We start from the raw sequence: 22,500 nt of genomic DNA on the forward strand, positions 1-22,500 counted from the left end.
CTTTTAATCCTTTTTATTATTTTTACTTTTTTATATATTTATTATTTCCTTGTTTTTTTGTAAATTTTTTAATCCTTTAATATTTTATTTCACACACATAAATGCCCCAAACGCACAAAAGTTTTCTATTGAATATTTTTGTTAAATCAATAACAAGAATTATTTTTTAAGTGTAATATTTATATGCATATATTAAAATAGGAAATTTTTATCCTAAAAGAATTTTTTTATTTATGTATGTATATATAAAATAATATATATATTATATATAAAATATATATATATTCTTATTAAGTATAATTGAGCATTTAAGTAAAATTATTATTAAGGGAACATGTATACAAAAAAAAAAAAAAAAAAAAATATTAAAATATATGATATGTAATGAAATGAAATAATTATAAAAAAGATTCTATTATAGATATTATATATATATATATATATATATATATATATATATGTGTATTTTTTTTTCTTTTTTTTATAAATATTATAATATATATATATAAACTACAAATAAATATAAACATGTTATTTTTCCAAAAGAAAGAAAAGTATTGTTATAAGGCAATAATAGTGCACTAAGATATATAATGAATACCATAAAATTGGTATATTAAGAAATATATATATATATATATGTTTATATATAAATATATACATATTTAGAATATATTAACATATTTAATTAAATATGATAAAATGAAAAAGAATTATATTTTTTAAACCTTAAAAATGTATATATATATATATATTTTTTTTTTTTTTTTTTTCTGTTCATTTTATAGACAAAAAAAGAAAATAGTATGCATACATATTGTTATATATATATATATATAAATATATTTTTAAACATTTTTTGATAAAAAAAAAAATAGCATACATATCTATTTTCTTATCATTTTTTGTCATACCATATATTTTATTTTACTTGTGATCATAAGACTATATATAAATATATTTTAAAACATACCAATAATTTTATATTACACATATATTATATATATATATATATTTCTTCGTACAAAAGTATATTTGTATAACTAGAAATATATAATCTATAGAATTAGTAAAAATGGTATGAAATAATATATCGTATGTTGTTTCTTTTTATATATTTTTTTAATTCTATGAATATTTAAATTAAGCTTATAACGGAATTATATCTATTAATATTTCAATAAGCATAAGGCAATTCTGAAATAATATATATAGTATATATAATATATATATATATATATATATATATATATATATATTATTATACATATTTATATAATATTTCTTTGGGCTTCCCTTACATTGATCTATCATTAATTTGTAAAAATACGTTTTAATATATATTTTTTAAAGCCTTTTAGTGAGTTAATATTTTTTTTTTTTTTTTTTTTTTTTTTTTTTTGGAGCAATGAACATAAATTGTTCAGCAAATATTGAATAAGTCTAAGAATATATATAAATATATGTATATATATATATATATATATATATATATATATATATGTATTATCTATATTTTTTTTATATATTAAAAAGAATTAAAGTTGCATTCATCTATATTTCGTTATTGAACTAATCTCTATTTGTATTTATATACATATATATATATATTGTACAAGATTGTTTTTTTATTTTGCTTTTTGATTATGTATATACAATTATAGAAAAAAAAAAATAAATATAACGTTGTTTTTTTTTCTTTATTTTTTTTACTTTTCCGTATTTTAAGTTATTAATTATATAATATATATTTTTTTTATTATTTTATTTTATTTTTATAAATTTATATTTAAATTTTTAAAAAGTTGAAGGTATACTTATAAGATTTTAAAAGGTTACATATGTACAATATATATATATATATTATATATATATATATATATATAATATGTACATATAATCAACATTTTGGGCACTATATTGCACAACCTATCTATATATCTAAGAATAATTATTACATTCCAACGGATCATCCCTATTATTTTTAAATTGTACTATAACAAAATGTATATTTTATATTATTTTTTTTTTTTTTGTTCTTGTGGTAAGTAAAAATATATAATATGTTATATGATGAATATCATACCATTTAAATACCATTAAAAAAAAAAAATATATATATATATATGTATATATGAATTATTATATGTATTTAAATATACATATAAAAAGATGAAAGAAGTAAGATAAAAATTATAACTTATTAAATATAATATATTCAAAACCTTTTGTATGTGTGTTCCTTTTTTTTTTTTTTTTTTTTTTTCCCTTAACTATATAATATAAATCATTATATATTTTTTTGTATCTTATTATACCTTATTGTTTATTTCTTTTTTCTTAACTCTACTCAGAATGATAAGAACAAGCTGAATGTATTTAGTGCGCAAAATGAAAAGAGTGAGAAATCTTCAAGAACTGAACGAAGAACACCTAATGGTATGTCCTATTTATAACGTTTTAAAATGTGTTCATTTACTTTATTATAAATTTTGTTTTCTTTTTTTTCTTTTTTTTTTTTTTAGAACCTAATCAATTAGGGTATATTAATGCTTCTGAAGATTTTAAAAATAGTATTATAAAAAGTGATAAACCCATAACAAAAGAAGAGGTATGCCAAATAAATTTTATGTTACCACATATAGGGAACGAAATTCAATGGAACAAATAACACAAAAATTATAGATATGTATATATATATATATATATATATATATATTTGAACAGTATATATAGTACATATATATCCACGTATTGTGTTATATTTTTTTATTTACATGTACAGGTAGCTAAACATAATAAAAAAGATGATGCTTGGGTAATTTATGAAAACAAGGTATATGAAGTTACGCACTATCTTAAATATCATCCAGGAGGTATAAAATTAATATGAAAAATTTTCGCACGTGTTCAAAGTAACACGTATCATGATAAATAAATAAATAAATAAATATATATATATATATATATGTAGAAAGAAAGAAAAAAGAATATATATTTTTAATATTACAACTGAAAGAAGAAGAAAACAAAAATATATATATACACATATTCATTTTATTTTCTATTTATTTTATGTACAGGAAAAAGAATTTTGTTAGGTAAATCCGGAAAAGATATCACCAAATATGTTAAAAAGATGCATCCATGGGTAAATATCGAAGAAATTTTAAAACATTCATTTATTGGTAAGAATTAAATGTTTTATATTACATATGTAAAACGAAAAAGTTATCATGCATGAAAATATTTATAATGAAAAACGAGATAATATATATGTACATATATATATATATATATAAACACAAATTATGAATTAACAAAAAAAAAAAAAAAGAAATACATTTAAATGAAAAAATTGTCTATTTTGTTAAATATTATTTTATGTATTTGATGTAATATATTTTACTCCCTGTAATAATACACTTTTATATTTCTACATTTTATACGCGATTTATTTTGTTCCATTGTAGGATATGTGGAAGTATAAAAATGAAGAATATAAAAGGAACGGTACAGAAAAAAAAAAAAAAAAAAAAAGAACAGAAATGAAATTAAAAGAAAACATATACATATATATATATATATATATATATGTAAATAGATTCCGGATTAACAAAAACAAAAGAAAAAAAAAAAAAAAAAAAAGAGGGAGGGAAGGAAGGAAGAAACCAATTTTATTTGACATTTTTCTCTTGTTTATATAACATATCCAATATATATTTATATTTATTAACTTTGTTATCCCTCGTTGCTGTTACGGTGACATAAGAATTTCTATTACCTGGAATACAGCCACTTACTAGAATTTCATTTCTTTCTAAATTTAATCCTAGCAATTTCAAATTAATCATAGTCCTATATTTATTTCCATGTTTTCCTGGCATTTTCTTTCCTTTTAAAACTCGTCCTATATGGGTAGAAGCACCAATGGACCCTGGTTTTCTATGATGGGAACTTCCATGAGACATAGGACCTCTAAAGGGGTGAACAAAAAAAAAAAAAATTAATTAAATTATAATATATATGAAAAAAAAAAAAAAAAAAAAATAGTACAATGGTAGGTTATAGAATAATATATATATATATATACAAATATATTTATGTGTAATATGAATTAACTTTTTTTTTTTTTTTTTAATTTTGTATTAATCGTAATAAATAAATAAAAAAAATTAACTCTTCAATATATACATATATTTAAATATATATATATATATGTATACCTCTTGAATCCCCATCTTTTTATAACACCACAGAAACCCTTTCCTTTAGATAAACCTCGTACATTTACATATTTATAATTATATAAATAAGAAACATCAATAATTTGGCCTAATACAAAATTTTGTGGAGGGGTTAATGTCAAGCTACATGTATTTTTTAAATTACAGCCAACTTTAGCTATCTGACCTATTTCTGGTTTTAAAATCCATCGACTCTCATCTAATGGTTTTCCATATGCTATACCTACTTTACCGAAATCTAAAAATCGATAAATAACGTTCGGCATTATTTCAATTAATGTAGCAGGTATTAAATCTCCTTGTGGTGAAAATATGGACTTCATTTCTATTTTTCTCCCTCGTATTTGAATCTAAAAGGTGTACAAAAAAAAAAAAAATAAAATAAAATAAAAAAGATAGATTTATATGTAAATATAAATATTAATCCATCAACATATATATATATATATATATATATATATATATATATATATATATATATATATAATAATTTATTGGTATATATCCCACGATGATGTAGTATATATTTTCTTTTTCTTCTTTCTTTTTAACCTTATCCAATTCATCCTTATATGGGATATCTTTCAAGTGGTCTTGAGGTTCAAAAGGATCCCGAGCATTAATAAATTTTTTTATCATATTTATTTCAAATGTTTTCCTGTTATTAATCTAAAAGTTATTAAAAATATAATATGGATGAATGAATATATATATATATATATATATATATTATTTATATGCATAATAATATTTAAAACGTACATTCTTTAATTTTCCAAGCCAACAGGCATAACTCAAATTACTACCTACATGGTTACCAACCAATCCTATAAAATAAGAACATATTTCATTATAAATAAATAAATATATATATATATATTTACCTATTTGTATACGTTAAATTTTTATTTTTACCTCTATTGGATAATTGTAATGTACTTAAATGTTTGTAATTACGTATACATTGAAAAAGTATCAAGTAAATTAAAAATGAATAAAGAAAGAATAAAGGCATTATTTGGTGTCATTCTATATGTTTTTTTTTTTTTTCTTCTTCTTTTTTTGTTCAGAATAACATAAATAATTTTATAAAAAAAAAAAAAAAAAAAAAAAGGTTAACACATAATATATATATATATCCTTTTTGATATTAAAAAATGAATATACTTCTTCGTTGTTAAATACTATATATACACATATTAAAAGATATTTATATTTTTCAATATAAAAGGAAGATATATATATATAATAAAAATGTCAATGTTATAATATTATGTATATATCATTAGTGTTAATATTTATGTGTGACATCCTTATATATAACTCTTGCATCACATAATGTATATATATATATATATATATATATAAATATTTATTTATATTTATAATATTCTTATATATAATTTAAGCCATATAAAATTGCAATAAAATTAAAATTTATATATGTATTTTTTTTTTGGCCACAAAAATATAAATCTCAAAATAATCCTAAGAATAATCAATTATCGTTATGGGAAAAAAAAAAAAAAAAATAAATAAATAAATAAAAAAATAAGATATTCATTTTGTTCTATTTTAAATATATATATATATATATATATATATATATGATTTTATAAATTATACACAAAAGGACCATATTAATATAATGTGTATCATTTTATTTTCTTCCGAACCCTTTTTTTCTTTTACATTATAAAAATAAAATAATTTCCAAATATAAATATTTTTTAATTATTATATAATTGTAATTATAAGGTTATATTTATATGCCTTATATATATATATATATATATATATATATATATTATATTATTAACGTGATAATAATAATATATAATTAAAAAAAAAAAAAAAAAATGAAACTTATAACCAAATTGAAAAAAATTAATTAGTTTTTTAAAAAACATTTTCTGTTTGGAAAATTAATCATTTTTAAAATATACATTTTAATTTGAAAAAATAAAAAAGTAAAAAAAAAAAAAAATTAAAAAATAAATAAATATAAATATATAAATATATGAATATATAAATATAAATATATAAATATATAAATATATATATATATATATATATATATATATATGTTTGTAGTCCATATAAATATTGATCATTGTAAAGATGATGAGTTCAACTTTTCCGCAATTAAGAATTGTAAATTTGCCAAATTTGATAAGTAGGAAATCATTAGATTATCTTGTAAAACACTTTCGTTAATTGAATCAAACTTTTCTAAGGTTAAGAAAGTATCGTTAGATAATACTTTATGTAAATATCTTCCAACACTAATATTTCCTTTTTTTTTTTGATCAATAACATCTTGAACATATGATTTACATTGTTTTAACATAATTAATAACTTTTTTAATGATAATTCATTCATATCTATTTGGTTATTATTATGATTATGTTCTAAATTATTTGTATGGTTATCCTTATGTGCATGTATATTTCCTTTAACTAATGAAACATCAGCTCTTTCAACATTACATGGTAATAATTCTGTTTGTATTTCATGGAAATGTACAAAATAATCCTTCACTAAGGATATGGGTAATTGAACATATGCTTTAATATTTAAAAAACCACTTTCTAAACTAGCATCAACTAATAAATGTATAGGTTCATTCAAAGGGGTATGTGGATAAAATTTTGATATAGAATTGTGTTCTTTGAACCATCCATGTACAGCACATGAAAGTTCAGATAATTCAGAACCTGAACAAAACCATCCAACAACTTGATCTCTTGGACGTATTTTTTGTTTCAACTCATACATCGTTTCATGGTGATCTTTAATTATTTGTAAAAAACCCTACAAACAAAAATAAAAGTTCAAAAATAAATCAATTATATATATATATATATATATATATATTTTTATTTATTTATTTATTATTTTTTTTTTTTTTCTTACTCCTTCATTTAATGAATGCTTATCGACAAAACAATCCGAAATTTCAACCAGGTTCGTATCAATCACTGAACCCATTAATGTTCCTATCACATGCGTTTGATCTTCATCTCTTCTTAAATATGCATCTAAAATGGTAAAAATAACAGAAGGATGAATAATACATTTTATCGTCGTATGAGGTAAGATGTCAAAATGTTGAGGGATTTTATCCTTCAATAAACTATTCATTGTTTTATAATTATATCGATTAATACTCATTTTTAAAAAAGTTTAAAAAAATAATAAATATAGATATATATATTTCACAATTTCCAATTAATTATTTACATATATGGATTTTATTCTTTTTGTAATATCTTTATATTTCTATATTTTTCTTATAAACATATATAAAATTAATATATATATATATATTAATATAATAAATAATTTATTATATTATATTATTTTTTTCTCCTTATATATTATTCAAAAAAAAAAAAAAAAAAATTTCTAAATAAAAACATCCGTTTTTTTAATTATATATATATATATATATATATATATATATATATATATATATAATATAACTGTTCTATTTATTTATGTCCCTAAATTAATGAAATTTTAATATTATCCCCATAACATATATATTATTTACGAAACAATAAATCATATAATAAAATGGTAATAAATACATATATATTATATATATTATAAATAAAATATTTCTTTATTAAAAGAAAAAAAAAAATTAAGTATATAAATATATATAATTATATTATAATATATATATTATTCACAAATGGAGTATATTCATAAAAATATTAGCAAAATAATATATTAAAAATATATACGTTTATTTATTATTATATAAAATTTTTTCTGTATAATAAAATTTTATATTTAATAAAAATATATATATATATATATATATATATATATATATAATTCAATTTTAATGTTAAGCACAATAATAATATTAATATATATAAATATATATATATATATATATTTATAGATAGATAAATTATATATAAATTTTTATAATATATTAATTATATGTATAATAATATATATTTATATATATTATATATAATATTTTTCTTTTTTTTTTATGCCTTTTATTATTACATACTTTAAAAAGAGCATAACTCTGTGGCAATACATATTTTATATTACTTTTTATAAATTATAAACCCCAAAAAAAAAAAAAAGAAAAAAAAAAAAAAGAAAAAAAAAGTCTATTTGTTTTCTCTAATATTTAAATATATATGCATTTTCCTTATTATTAAAAATGTAAAATCCCTTTTTTATTTTATAATATTTAATAAAGGAGGATGAAATTTTTTTTTTTTTTTTTTTTTTTTTTTTTTTATATTTTCCTCCTTCGAGTATAAACTACTGTAGAATTTACCATTCCTTATATGCTTGCATTTATATGTTTATATATAATAAAGCATATTAATTTAAAATGCTTATGAAATATTAATTTTTTTTTATAAATTATAAGATATATGTTTATTACATATATTAAATTTTATTTTATCTTTATATAATGAAAAAATAAAAGACTGATATATAATTTAGGGTATTTTATAATGATCCATCAAATGTAGGAATTATTCTACTATCGTATTTTTACAATAAGAATAAAGAAAATGAACTTGAAAAAAAAAAAAAAAAAAAAAAATTATTATTTTAAACAAAATAAATTAAAATAAAATAATATAATATTTTATCTGTAATGTATATTTTTTTTTTTTTTTTTTTTTTTTGGTTAACTTTTCCTCCAGTCACTCATATAATGTATTAAATAATTTGTCTACTAAAAAAAAAAATAAAATAAATAAATAAATGTATATAATATATATATAATATATATATATAGATTAAAAGGTAAAAAATATTTTATCACATTTTTGATATATGATAAATAAAATATGTCATCTTTTCCATTCGGTGAAACAAAACAATATATATATATATATATATATATATATTTCTTCAGTTCAAATATGTAAATTATAATTTTAATATATTTATTTTATTTTGTTTATTTTATTTATTTATTATTTGTTATTTATTTATTTTTTTTTTTTTTTTTTTTTCTTTATAATGTTGTTGGGTTTAAAAATATGTCATATTTATATATGTGTATATATTTTTTTCTTTTCCTTTTTATAATAACATCATGTAATAATAATAATATAAAATATTACAAGATAAATGATAAGAAAAATGAAAAAAGAAATAACACGTCTTATAATTATAATAATTATAATAATAATAATAATAATTCGTCGTTGAATACTAGTGTGTCTATATACATGGACAAGGATTATGAATATTTAGTACATACTTCTGAAAAAAATAATAGATTAATATGTGTAAAAAAAGAATATAATGATTTGATATATTATACTCATGATAACGATTGTGATCCTCAAAATACATTTAGCTTTTCTTTTAATTCTACATTTAAATTCGATGATCATTTTTATATGACATATAAAAAAAATAAGGAATCATTTATTGAAATGAATATAACACCTTCGTTAGCTATAGGTTCTTGTATTAATTGTTTATTCCTTGATGAAATGAATCTTCTTAGTATATATGGATATACATTTATATATAATAAGTCCAATGAATATGAATATAAAAATTATTATAAAAAAATTATTGATTTATATCATAATAATTCAGAAGAATATTCCAACGATTCGGATGTCGTTTGGAATATTCCTGTAGTAATTAATATGATAAAAGCAGATGTGGACAAAAAAAAAAAAAAAAAATATAATAAAAACAAGGGTCATTTGGATTCTTATAATTATAATAAGGATCATAAAGATATGGACAAATATAATAAACGAATTTATCGTAATAGTTTGGGGTTAGCTGCTACAACTTTTGGAGATGTGCGAAATGGATTATCAAAAGATAAATGGTCAGATAGAAATAAAATTATTTCAAAAGTTGAATCTGAACCTAATAATAGTTATACAAACTATGATGATATTCATTTATATTATAATAATTGTCAAGGAAATAATAACTTTCAAGGCCATCATAAATGTGGAGGAAATATTTCCTATCATCAGGAAGATAACTCTAAAGAGAATTTACCTTTTTACTATTACGAAAATTCAATACTAAAAAAATTCTTGAAAGAAAATAGAATACATTATGCATATGATGAAATTGGTAAAGATAAAATTGCCAACCCTAATATGAGTGGGAATTCGGACATATACAACAATAGTCCTATAAAAATGGTTGACCGGTTTTTTATGAACCTAAAGGTTATGGAAGAAAATAAAGAAGATGAAAGAAAGGAACATAAAAATGATAACAATGATAATAATGATAATAATAATGATAATAATAATGATAATAATAATAATCATAATAATAGTCATAATAAGGGAAACGAAAAAAGAATATTCGAAAATTTAAAAAATATAATATATAAAGAAAATGAATGTAAAATATTTAAAGATGATTTCAATAATAACCCTAAAGTGTGGACAAATATTCTTTTTACAAATTCTTTTACAAACGTTAATATTTTATCTCATATTGATAAGTATAATGGAACATATGCTGATTTAAAATATTTTTCTTTTCATGATACTTATAAAAAAAAAAAGTTAAATGATTTTCTCAATATAACTTTCGATATAAACAATAAAGAATATTTAAGAAATAATAATGTATATATAATAATAGCTAATGATGAAATAAAATATATGAACCATTTAATATTTTGTTCTGATATTATATCTATTGCCGATCCACTTATTACTTATATTTATAATTATAATTTAAGAAAATCATATGAACAAATAAAAAATAAATATATATCTGATTTTCAAGATAATAAAGTATTTTTAATTAAAGTTTTTTATTATGAACAACAAATATTATTCTTTCTAATAGATTATATTGTAGGAATGGACGACCCTATGAAATTATCAATCCCTTTCTTTTATCTTGTTTCTCAAAATTATTTTACTTTATATACTCATTTCTTTATGAAGGACAATTTGATTGGATGGATACGTGAGAGTAAAATATTGTATGTCAAGACAATGAACAAAATTTTTTCCTACATAAAAGAGTAATAAAAAAATATATATACATATATATATATATAATAAATAAAGTAAAATATTATGTGTTGCAATTTATTTCTCTACAGAAAAGAATGTCTTTTTATATAATATATATATATATATATATATATATATATATATATATACAAATATATTTGTGTGTGTGTTTATAGATGGATTATTTAATTTTTAATTAAATGTGTTCACATAATTTTATATGGCATATTATAATTTTATTATTTTTTTTTATTTTTTTCGTGTAGGAGCACTTATTATACCAAAAAAAGTTATGATGCTATTTCGATAGAAAATAAAATAATATCCAATATATATTTACTTTATCTAACGAAAAATATTTTTAAATATATAATATTCGCCAGATATAATCCATTAAAAAATTACTCGTTACACAAAAATATTAATTTTGATTCTGTTCTTTTAAATATGTTAAGTACATTTACAAATGAAGAGTTATATGATTATACAACATATTTTAAGAAAATTACTAAAAAAGACATGAACAAAATTAAAGATCAAAAAAAAATTGAAAGAATGGATATATTTGATATATTTATTATTCCATCTACTAACTATATAAAATTCGAATCTATTTTATCCAAACTCTTTAAAGCCTTATTTGATTGTGGTGGGAAACATATATCAAAGTTGTTAAAAATTGCAATACTTAGATCACATTATGATATGTTATATAATTTTAATTGTTATAATTATCAACTTTATAGCTTTCTAACCAATCTTCTCGATCTTCATGAATATTTTTATGAATATGCAGACTTAAGCGACTTATTTAAAGAAAGTCAAATCATTTTGAAAGAATTGGTAAAAAAAAAAATATATATAATATATATATATATATATATATGAGCATATATTAAATAAATAATCTTTCATCCTAAAAATCAGATAAAGTTAACTCTTCAAGAAATGAATAATCTTATTCCCTTCAATGAAGACAAGTATTTGATAAAATATCTCATCATAATATTATACTTTGGAAATGATGTACAAAAATTAATAAATAAATATATATATATATATATACATATATACATATATATATTCGTATATTCCTTTACATATACATGTCCATTCACACTTAAAATTACACAGTGTGATCCCTCCACACACACACACACATATATATACTTATTTTCCATTTTAGATGTTTTGCCTTGATAAAGAAAATTCTGTGTACATTCAATTAATTCATGAATTGAGACACCTTAATATTTTCCATGCTATAATTTTGGCATACCTGTCGGGAGATAAAGTTGGTACCTTATGTACAAGAATTGACATGGAGAAAGAAGACAAATCAATCATATATATAAAGAAGAATAATGTTCATACAGATAAATTTATAACATCATATAAATACGATAATATTAATTACATTACTTATGATGATGATAACTATTATATACAATATAAATGTACAGGTAATTGTAATAAAAATGATTATGCTCTTTCATTTATAAAAAAATTTGATAACAAATATTATGGAGATTTGCATGTTACTATAAGACAATCAAGTGAATATACGCTTGGAATAATTTTAATATCCTTTATGGCATCTGTTGTTTTTATTGTTGGAGAATTACATAAAGATATGAAAAGAATATATGTATATAGAATATTCAAAAACATTTTTATAAAAAATTATAATCATAATATAACAAAATATTATACCTTTTGGAACAGCAAATTATATGCATTTGAACAATATGAACCTGAATGTATTCTTTTATTTAATAAATATAATTTATATGAAAAATATAATTTACACAAATCCTCTATATTGAATTCTTTCAAAGGATCCAATTTAAATCATTTAAAGGAATATAAAATCAATCTTTTGGATACAAATTATGAAAAAAGTAATATAAATAATAATGAAGAATTAATCAAATATTTTGATTTGAAAAAGGAAACATGCTTATGTAATCGAAATATGATCAATAAATCAAAGGGTGATTTTGTTGTTAGTCAATATTTACAAATAAGATATAATTTTATGAATAAAATTAAAAAAAGAAATAAAGATTTATATGAAAAAATGTTAAATTATAATTTTTTTAATGATCCTTTAGATATATCTTATAAAACCAAAAAATTTCAATATGAAAAATTAATTGATATATGTAAAGATATGAAGTTTGATAAAAACCGTTTATGTCTCTTTCATAAATCAAGAATTATATTAACATATTTATATTTATTATCTCCTTATCCACAATTCATATTTTATGTGATCAGTCCGTTAGTTTTTATTAAGCCACAAAAATATTGTGATGAGTATGATATACCTTTAGTACTAAATAATATGTTAAAAAATAGAAATTTCTATAAAAAAAATGCACAAATATGTATTAATTATGCTTTTGCCCACTTTATATCGTCTGGTGATAAAACAACTAATCTAGTAATTACAGCTAAGATAAGTGGTACTATGGTCAACATCAGCAAACATAATTTGTTATTACTTTTACCCCTTAGTAAAAGAGTTGATATATTAGATTACTCTAAAAATAATGAATATGATATAAAAGAAGAAATATTAAATGAATATTTTATTTTAGGTAATCCATATACACCTATTAATATTATTGCTTATAGTTTTCAAGACTATGATAATATAAAAAAAAATTCACATATTACTATATCAGGCGCTTTTATAAAAAGATATGATGAAAAATATGTAACGTATAATACTATAACAAAAATCTATGATGAAAAAACACATTGTACAAATAATCATTCCTTTGAACATAAAGGAATATTATTATGCTTCTGTGATATTCTATCCAAACAAAAAAATGCAAATTGTTTATATCCATTTTGTGAGAAGACAAAAAAATTTTGTTATTTAAATGAAGAATGTATAAATGGAGAATGTGTTTGTATTAAGGGGTATTCAAGAAATCCAATGAGTTCTATATGTGAGCAAAATAACGAATGTGTATTAGATCCTAACAATACATGCGAAAGCCCAGGAAAATGTGTACTAGCCAAAAATAGGTATATTTGTTTATGTCCTTATCCCTACGTAAGAATATTAAATAATTGTTTACATCCATTAAAGGGAATTAAAATAGGGTTATATATTTTTAATAATTTTCATAATCATTTCTCAAATGACGAAGATGACGCTTCCAAAAAGGAGAGGTTTTATTCAAATGTTTTTGGGTCCATGTCAGACTACATAAAGGAAGCAATAAATGACGTAATGGCACATATATATATATATATATATATATATATGTGATATATATGTGATATATATGTGATACATATGCGATATATATGTGATATATATGTGATATATATGTGATATATATGTGATATATATGTGATATATATGTGATATATATGTGATACATATGCGATATATATGTGATACATATGCGATATATATGTAATATATATGTAATATATATGTGATATATATTTTTTTATATGATCTACATATACATACACAATTTTTAAAAATAATAAATCATTTTATGTTTTGTTCATTTCTATGCTTGTCAGATTACTAAACACGACTTAAAATTAAGAGTTCACGTCAAACCCATAAAAAAATTGAAAAACGCTATAAAGGCAACAGTAATAATTAACCAAAGAAATAATCCTAATGAGCCTACACCTATAGAAGTATTTAACATATTTCTAAATCAATTAAGTGATTCAACATCAGCTTTGAATAATGGATTTTTTTCTTATTTCGCACGTTTCACATATATTGATTATGTGGAATCGTTTTCCAGAAACGAGCATATCATACCTTTTTACCAGAATTATATAAAATATATACCCATATTTCTCTTAAAAATTTTCCAAGGAGATTCATTTAATGATATATCATTTATAGCTTTTGTTAATTTTATTATACTCATTGGATTCACTTTTCTTTTACTTTCTTATTTTGTTTATTTATTTGTTAAATTGAAATTCTTCCAAGTACAAAGGGTCAAAGCCTTTTAAAACAAAAAAGTAAGAAAAGGGATGATTGGATCCAAATAATGTGTATAATATAAAGGAAGGGAATAAAGACAGCACGTACATATCTTACGAAGCTCTTCACAATTAAAAAGAAATATTACATATATATATATATATATATATATATATATATATTATATATGAGTCATTTTTGCAAATGAATATATATATTTATATATAATTAAAAATTATAAGATAAAAACATGAAGCTAAAATATTATTTTAAATATAAGATAACATACATTATATTATTTATTTATTTATTATTATTATTATTTTTTTTTTGATATTTATATATGTATTTTCAAGTTGTTTTTTCTATACTTACGATAAGATCTTAAGTACAATATAGTAAATGTTTATTATTCCAAAGAAAAAAGAAGCATATATAAAATGTGCATATATACAACGATTTCAACATATTGCTATACAATATTGTTAGGTTATGAAGATTTTCACAATTAAAAAGAAATATTACATTATTTATATATATATATATATATATATATTAATATATAGTAAGATAAAATAAATATAATAATCATACACACCAAAGAGAATATTTTTTTTTTTTTTTTTTTTTTTTAAAATATAATTAAATAATTAGAATAAATAAATAAAGAAACTTTGTATATATATGAACTATTGAAAATCTTTAGGATATATGAAAGAAATATATAAAAAGCATTTCTTATAAATACTTATTTATACTAATATGCATGTAATCGAAATACAGCTATATTATTAAATTGAGACTAATTTTAATCAAATTTAGCCCCATAAATAACCAAACCTTAATAAAATATTGAATAAAAAAAAATATATAATAGAATATTTCCTTTATATAAATAGTATATATATATATATATATATATATATATATATATATAAAGATAAAACAAATAAGTAATTTTTCTAAATGAAGCTATTAATAGTATTTTAATATACACATATAAGTAAATACATTTTTTTTTTTTTTTTTTTTTTTTTTAAATTTTATTTTATATTATAACTTTTTAATTTGACATATGACTAATATTTATGTGTATGCTGATTCTTTAAATTTGAAAGTTCATAATACAAAATTATTGGAATGTATTAATATATATATGTATATATATATTTTATTCTTTTTTCATATATCTTAAATATATTTTAATTTTTTACACAGGGATTGCATTTTTTATACTTATTTTTTTTTTTTTTTATTTATTTAACTTTTAATTCTTTTCATTAGTATTTTTATTTAATATTACATTATTTTGTTTGTACTAACTTTATTTGTAACCGATTTTTACTGTTCATATATATTATATATTGCATCTTATTTATCGCCATCCCATTTAATTTTAATTCTCTTATACATACATATATATATATATATATATATATATTTTTTTTTTTTATATATGTTGCTTATTCTATTTCTCACAGGTACACTTTTGATGTTTATAAATTTACATGCTAATTTTTTTCTTTTTTTTTTTCTTTATTTCTTTTTCTTTTTGTTTTTATACAAGGATGTAGTTCTATTTTTCTTATTTCATTTTATTTCTTTTTTTTTTTTTTTTTTTTCTTTTCCCCATTTTTTCCCAAACATTCTTATTTTGGAGTGTTTGAAAAAAAGTGGAGGAAAAAAAAAAAAAAAAAAAATATAAGAAAGAAAAAGAAAAAAGAAAAAATGATCATCGAAATCCTTAGAAAGCATGGGAAGAAATTCTCACCCTGAACCCATAAAGTAGCTGATTTTTTGCTCATAAGTACCTGAATTATTGCTATAATGAAAAAAAAGAAAGGAAAAAAAACAATAGCATATGGTTTGATTCTTTCTTTTTTTTCATAGTAAATAATCATGAACATGAGGTTGTATATAGGATTAGAGCGGAAGTAAATAAAAGCGTATATTTTTTTTTACAAATAAAGCTCATTGTCTTTTTGTAATTGTAAAAAGAAAAAAATGAAAAACAAAAAACATAAAAAAGGAAAGAAAAAAAAAAAAAAAAGAGGAGAAAAAGTATAGGGGCAAGGAGAATTCTTCTTTTTTTTTTTGTATCTTTTTTTTTTTTTTTTTTTTTTTTTTTCTTTCCTTTTTTTTTTTTTTTTGTTTTTCGTTTTTTTTTTTTTTTCAAGAAATCAAAAAGATCCTTATACTTCAATCAGATAACCAAATGTTGCGCTATTAATATCTCTCAAGTCGACCAGGAGATAATGTTATATTACTATTTTTTTTTTTTTTTTTTTTTTTTCTTTTTAATTATTTTATACTTTTTCTTTTTGATGTTTTATTATTTTTTTTTTTATTATTATAGTTGTGAGATATATGTATTAATACTTTCTCGTTTCTTTTTTTTCTTTTCCACTACAACATTCATTTATGAATGCCTACATCCAAAAAGAAAAGGGGGAAATGAAGGAAGGATAGTATTTATATTCTCATAATTATAATATAAAGGAAGAGGGTAAAATATTAAAAAGGGGAAATTATTAAAATATTAAGGAGGAAAAAAAAAAAAAAAAAAAAAAATAGATATACACACACGGAGAAATGATATATATATATATATATATATATCATTTCGAAGTAAGAAAGAAAATTTAATTTTCTTTATAAATATGGTCGGAATCTGTCGGCATTTTTTCCCAAGTAGTTATATATATATATATATATATATGTATATATTTATATAACTTCTTGAGAAAAATGTTTTCATTCATGGAGCTGTTAACTCGGCGTGAATACAATAACAGGTTGTTTCATTACATACATGAATACGATAGACAAAAACTGGCGAAGATACATTTCAAAAATATTTATATTTTCTGAAATGATATCGAAATTCGATCTGCCTAAAAAAAGAAATTATGAAAATATGTTTTTTCTTTTATAATAGTTAGCACATTTTAAATGAACTATGGTATTTCAGGGCTCAACATATATATATATATATATATATATATGTGAGTGTTTATACTTAGTGATTTCTTATACGATGATCTTAGAAATATATATATAATTAAAATTATTACTTATTTATGAGGAATATATAACATTGTATTAATTATTTTGTTTATTCCAAAAAAATCAAGTACTAATTTATTATATTACTTTTTGACGTCTATAAATGTTATGAAGTATATTACTTCCTAAGTGTACAAGTAAGGAGAAAAAAAAAAAAAAAAAAAAAAAATATACATACATACATACATACATACATACATACATACATACATACATACATACATACATACATACATACATACATACATACATATATATATATATATATATATATATATATATAGGACATGAATAAATAAATATGTGTATATATATTTTTTAATCTTTTTTTCTTTTTTTTCATTAAACAATTTCGTTATATGCCTTTTATGTATCTCTATTATTGCATGATATATAAAAGGATTAACTTCACTACAGGTTTTTTTAACATTTTATCTAGCTATGAATAATGGAGAAAAAATAATGAACAGAATGTGGATATTAATTTGTAAATATATGGAGATAAATAATATGATTTTATAAATCAAAAAAAAAAAATATATATATATATATATATATGTATTATTTTTCTCTTTTCTATATGTGTGTTAATTTGTATGTAAAAATTACTAATGTTAGCCTTTATTTATATTTATATATATGTAAATTTTTTTTTTTTTTTTTTATACGTCAATCTTGTATATATGTTTGATCAAAGAACAAGATGAAAAAACTTTTACATAATGAAACTAATTTTTTATAAATTATACAAATTATAAATAATAAAGCATATTCTGTTAAATAAATAAATATATATATATATGTATTATTTTGATTTTATTTTATTTTTTAATTAATTTTTTTATATTCTATTTATATTATGTAAAAGGTAGATATGTTCAAATTTTCCAAATAATAAAATAATTATGAAAAAAAAAAAAAAAAATATATTAAAAGGATTATAAAATATTTTAAGTTCATAATATTTGGTATTTCGTTATATACATATATATATATATATATATATATATAATATTTTATAAAGGAAGTGTACTAATAAATTCAAATTATATAATCATACATATATTGATGTCAATATGTAAATGTATATTAAGGTTAAACATAATTTATTTTTTAAATAGAAAAAAAAAAAAACAATTAAAATAAAATTATATTATATATATAAATTTTACTTCATTTTATTTGTTTTGGTAAGTGTGATATTACGTTGGGTGTATATTATTGTTTTATGTACTCTTTAAAATTCTTGAAATATTTTCATTCTTGAATATTTTTTTGTAAATTTATATATCCAAATATATATATATATATATATATATATATATATATATAATGTATTTATTTTTTTTCTATTTATGGTATCCATAAAAATACTGAAAAGAAATATCACGTTTGTAATATATATCCTTAAAATATTCACTTTAAAGGATGTCATTGTTTACATTATCATATAAATAATATACATGTATTTATATTAAATATTTTTGATATATATGTATATTTTTATATATATTTTTTTTTTATTTTTGATAAAATAAAAAATGAATGAAGATGCTATGAAAATTTTGAATAAATGTTCTGGTGAAAAGAAAAAAGGGGAAGACCTGAATTCTTGTAATTTACTGGAGTATTACAAAACAAAATATTCATCCATAGATATTGAGAAAGCTAAGTTAATATTGAAAGAACAATTTTTGATACCTGACTTTAGAGAAAAACAATTAGAATGTTTAAATTCGATTAAGAGGTTTGAACATGTATTAAATATTATGCCAACAGGTGGTGGGAAATCCTTAATTTATCAAGTATTGCCTTTAATTATTGAGGGTATAAGTATTGTAATAAGTCCATTAATTTCTTTAATACAAGACCAAATAATATCCTTAAGAAATAAAAAAATAGTAGCAGAAACTATTAATAGTTCTTTAAATAAAAAAGAAAATGAAAGAATATTAGATATTTTAAAAAGTCAAGATTTGGGAAATTTGAAGGTTTTATATATTACACCAGAAACTGCAACAAGTGGATATTTTATAGATATATTATATGAACTTTATATAAATAAAAAAATATCGCTTATTTCTATTGACGAAGTACATTGTATAAGTACATGGGGTTCTGATTTTAGAAAATCATATAGAAATTTAAATAAGATTCTGGATATCTGTCCTTATGTAAGAACATATTGTTGTACTGCCACAGCAACGAAATTTGTAGAAAAGGATATCATAAGAAACTTAAATTTTTATATATTTAATAAAGATTGTGATAACAATATAAATAATAATAATATAAATAATAATAATAATATACATAATAATAACAAATATGATGATCATAATAATAATTGTAAAGTACTTAATATTGTTAGAACCTCATTCAACAGACCAAATTTAAAATATATTATTATTTATAGTGATTTAATTAAAGATGAGAAAAAAAATAGTGTGTGTGATATTATAAATGAAAAACGAAATAAAGGAAAAATTGGTATCATATATTGTTTTAAAAGAAATACATGTGATGAAATTTCTAAATATTTAAGAGAAAAAGGTATACAAGCTTTAAGTTATCATGCTGGATTAACAAATAATACAAGAAAAAGAATACAACAGAAATGGATTTCTGGGAAGACCAATATTTTAGTAGCTACCATTGCATTTGGTATGGGTATAGATAGAAAAGATGTATCATTTATTATTCATTATAACTTACCAAAAAGTATAGAAAATTATTATCAAGAATCAGGAAGATGTGGAAGAAGTGGACATATATCTTTTTGTTATTTGTTTTATTCAAAAGAAGATGTAGAGAAATTGTCATATATAATTAAAACAAGTTTTGCTCATTTAGATATGCATGATGTAAATATAGAAAAAAAATATGAAAAAGAAATTTATAATTTAGAATGTGTTCACAACCTATGTATAAATGAAAAATGTATACGTTCTCAAATTTTGTCTTATTTTGGAGAAACGTATCCAAATAAAAATTTACAAACAAATAATACTTCTGACCATAATAAACAAACTTATAAAAATCAAACACATGTCGAGAAATACAACTTTGATACTGCTAATATGTATCATCCGTCTGATCAAAATAAAGATAATTTGACAGATGAACATTTCTGTTGCTCATTTTGTTATGACACTAAAGGTTCAAGAATTAAAATTCAAAAAGTAATAAACTTATATGAGAATAAAAAAGGAAGTAATATATCGCAATTTTATAGTAAGGGTGAGACACATGAATATAATTATTTATATACGAACAATGGGAAACATAAATTATATGATGATGACACATATTATAGCCCCTCGGGCGAAGAACCACGTGAAAAGAGAAGCACAAATTATTATAATAAATATGGTGATAAATATGGTGATAAATATGATGATAAATATGATGATAAATATGATGAAAAATATGATGATAAATATGGTGATAGAAAATTACAGGAAGGAATATATAAATTAAATAATAAAAAAATTAAAGGATATATACCTTTTCAGAGTGCATCTTCTATTATTCCTAAACAAATTCGAGATAAAGGAATTATTGAAGTAATGAAAGAATTAGAAAAAAGAGAAGAAGAATTAAATGAAAAGACAAAAAATGATCAGGAAAAACATAAAGTAAATAAAATGAATTTATTCAAAAGTAATTCTATGAATGTAAAGAGGAAGCATGTGTTTTCTTCATTTAAAATTCCAAGGAAAATTTGAACTAATTCATGTTATATTAGATAAAAAAAAAAAAAAAAAAAAAAAAAGTATATATATATATATATATATGTATGATTATTATTTATATGAATAATATATGGCTTAATAGGAAAAAATTCAAATTAATATATGCAAATGGTGTTATATAATATACATCTTTTATATCATATTCAATTCTAACAATATATATTTTTTGAATATTATGAAAATTTATGGCCTCTTCACACTTATCATATGTGATGATATAATATGTGTGTAAATTATTTATTACTTTTTCTTTTTCTTCTTTTCTTTTCTTTTTTTTTTGTACATAAAATTATTCCTTATTTTATAATAAAAGGATTATTCATGTGTATATATAATTACATTTATGTAATTTTTTTTATCATAAGAAATAAAATATAAAATATGCGTTAACGTTTTTTTTTTTTTTTTTTTTTGTACATCCTTTAAAATTACATGACAC

General features: G+C 19.1%; 5 protein-coding genes and 1 non-coding gene across 6 annotated transcripts; 4 read left to right on the forward strand and 2 right to left on the reverse strand.

Annotated features, from left to right (window-relative positions):
- Window positions 1-2,172: 2,172 nt before the first annotated feature.
- On the forward strand, window positions 2,173-3,490 carry PF3D7_0918100 (cytochrome b5-like heme/steroid binding protein, putative; the record flags this gene model as incomplete). Its single annotated transcript, XM_002808892.1, has 6 exons — window positions 2,173-2,181; window positions 2,355-2,439; window positions 2,526-2,611; window positions 2,786-2,876; window positions 3,084-3,188; window positions 3,474-3,490. The coding sequence occupies 6 exons, from the start codon at window positions 2,173-2,175 to the stop codon at window positions 3,488-3,490; spliced, it is 393 nt and encodes a 130-aa protein (XP_002808938.1).
- Window positions 3,491-3,677: 187 nt separating this feature from the next.
- Window positions 3,678-5,262, reverse strand: PF3D7_0918200.1 (50S ribosomal protein L3, apicoplast, putative; the record flags this gene model as incomplete). The annotated part of the gene is made up of 5 exons (XM_002808893.1): window positions 3,678-3,978; window positions 4,227-4,597; window positions 4,800-4,916; window positions 5,010-5,074; window positions 5,163-5,262. 5 exons carry the CDS (start codon window positions 5,260-5,262, stop codon window positions 3,678-3,680), a joined length of 954 nt encoding a protein of 317 aa, XP_002808939.1.
- A 1,095-nt stretch (window positions 5,263-6,357) lies between these two features.
- On the reverse strand, window positions 6,358-7,422 carry PF3D7_0918300 (eukaryotic translation initiation factor 3 subunit F, putative; the record flags this gene model as incomplete). Its single annotated transcript, XM_001352018.1, has 2 exons — window positions 6,358-7,062; window positions 7,165-7,422. 2 exons carry the CDS (start codon window positions 7,420-7,422, stop codon window positions 6,358-6,360), a joined length of 963 nt encoding a protein of 320 aa, XP_001352054.1.
- Window positions 7,423-9,296: 1,874 nt separating this feature from the next.
- On the forward strand, window positions 9,297-15,269 carry PF3D7_0918400 (conserved Plasmodium protein, unknown function; the record flags this gene model as incomplete). Its single annotated transcript, XM_002808894.1, has 5 exons — window positions 9,297-11,269; window positions 11,528-12,104; window positions 12,189-12,287; window positions 12,448-14,508; window positions 14,817-15,269. 5 exons carry the CDS (start codon window positions 9,297-9,299, stop codon window positions 15,267-15,269), a joined length of 5,163 nt encoding a protein of 1,720 aa, XP_002808940.1.
- Window positions 15,270-16,210: 941 nt separating this feature from the next.
- On the forward strand, window positions 16,211-18,358 carry PF3D7_0918500. The gene has a single exon (XR_002966637.1). It is a non-coding gene; the product is annotated as a telomerase RNA (non-coding RNA).
- A 1,489-nt stretch (window positions 18,359-19,847) lies between these two features.
- PF3D7_0918600 (ATP-dependent DNA helicase Q1) lies at window positions 19,848-22,034 on the forward strand (the record flags this gene model as incomplete). Its single annotated transcript, XM_001352021.1, has 1 exon — window positions 19,848-22,034. One exon carries the CDS (start codon window positions 19,848-19,850, stop codon window positions 22,032-22,034), a length of 2,187 nt encoding a protein of 728 aa, XP_001352057.1.
- Between the last annotated feature and the right edge of the window lie 466 nt (window positions 22,035-22,500).

This window comes from Plasmodium falciparum, assembly GCF_000002765.6.
Source record: "Plasmodium falciparum 3D7 genome assembly, chromosome: 9".
Taxonomy (NCBI): domain Eukaryota; phylum Apicomplexa; class Aconoidasida; order Haemosporida; family Plasmodiidae; genus Plasmodium; species Plasmodium falciparum.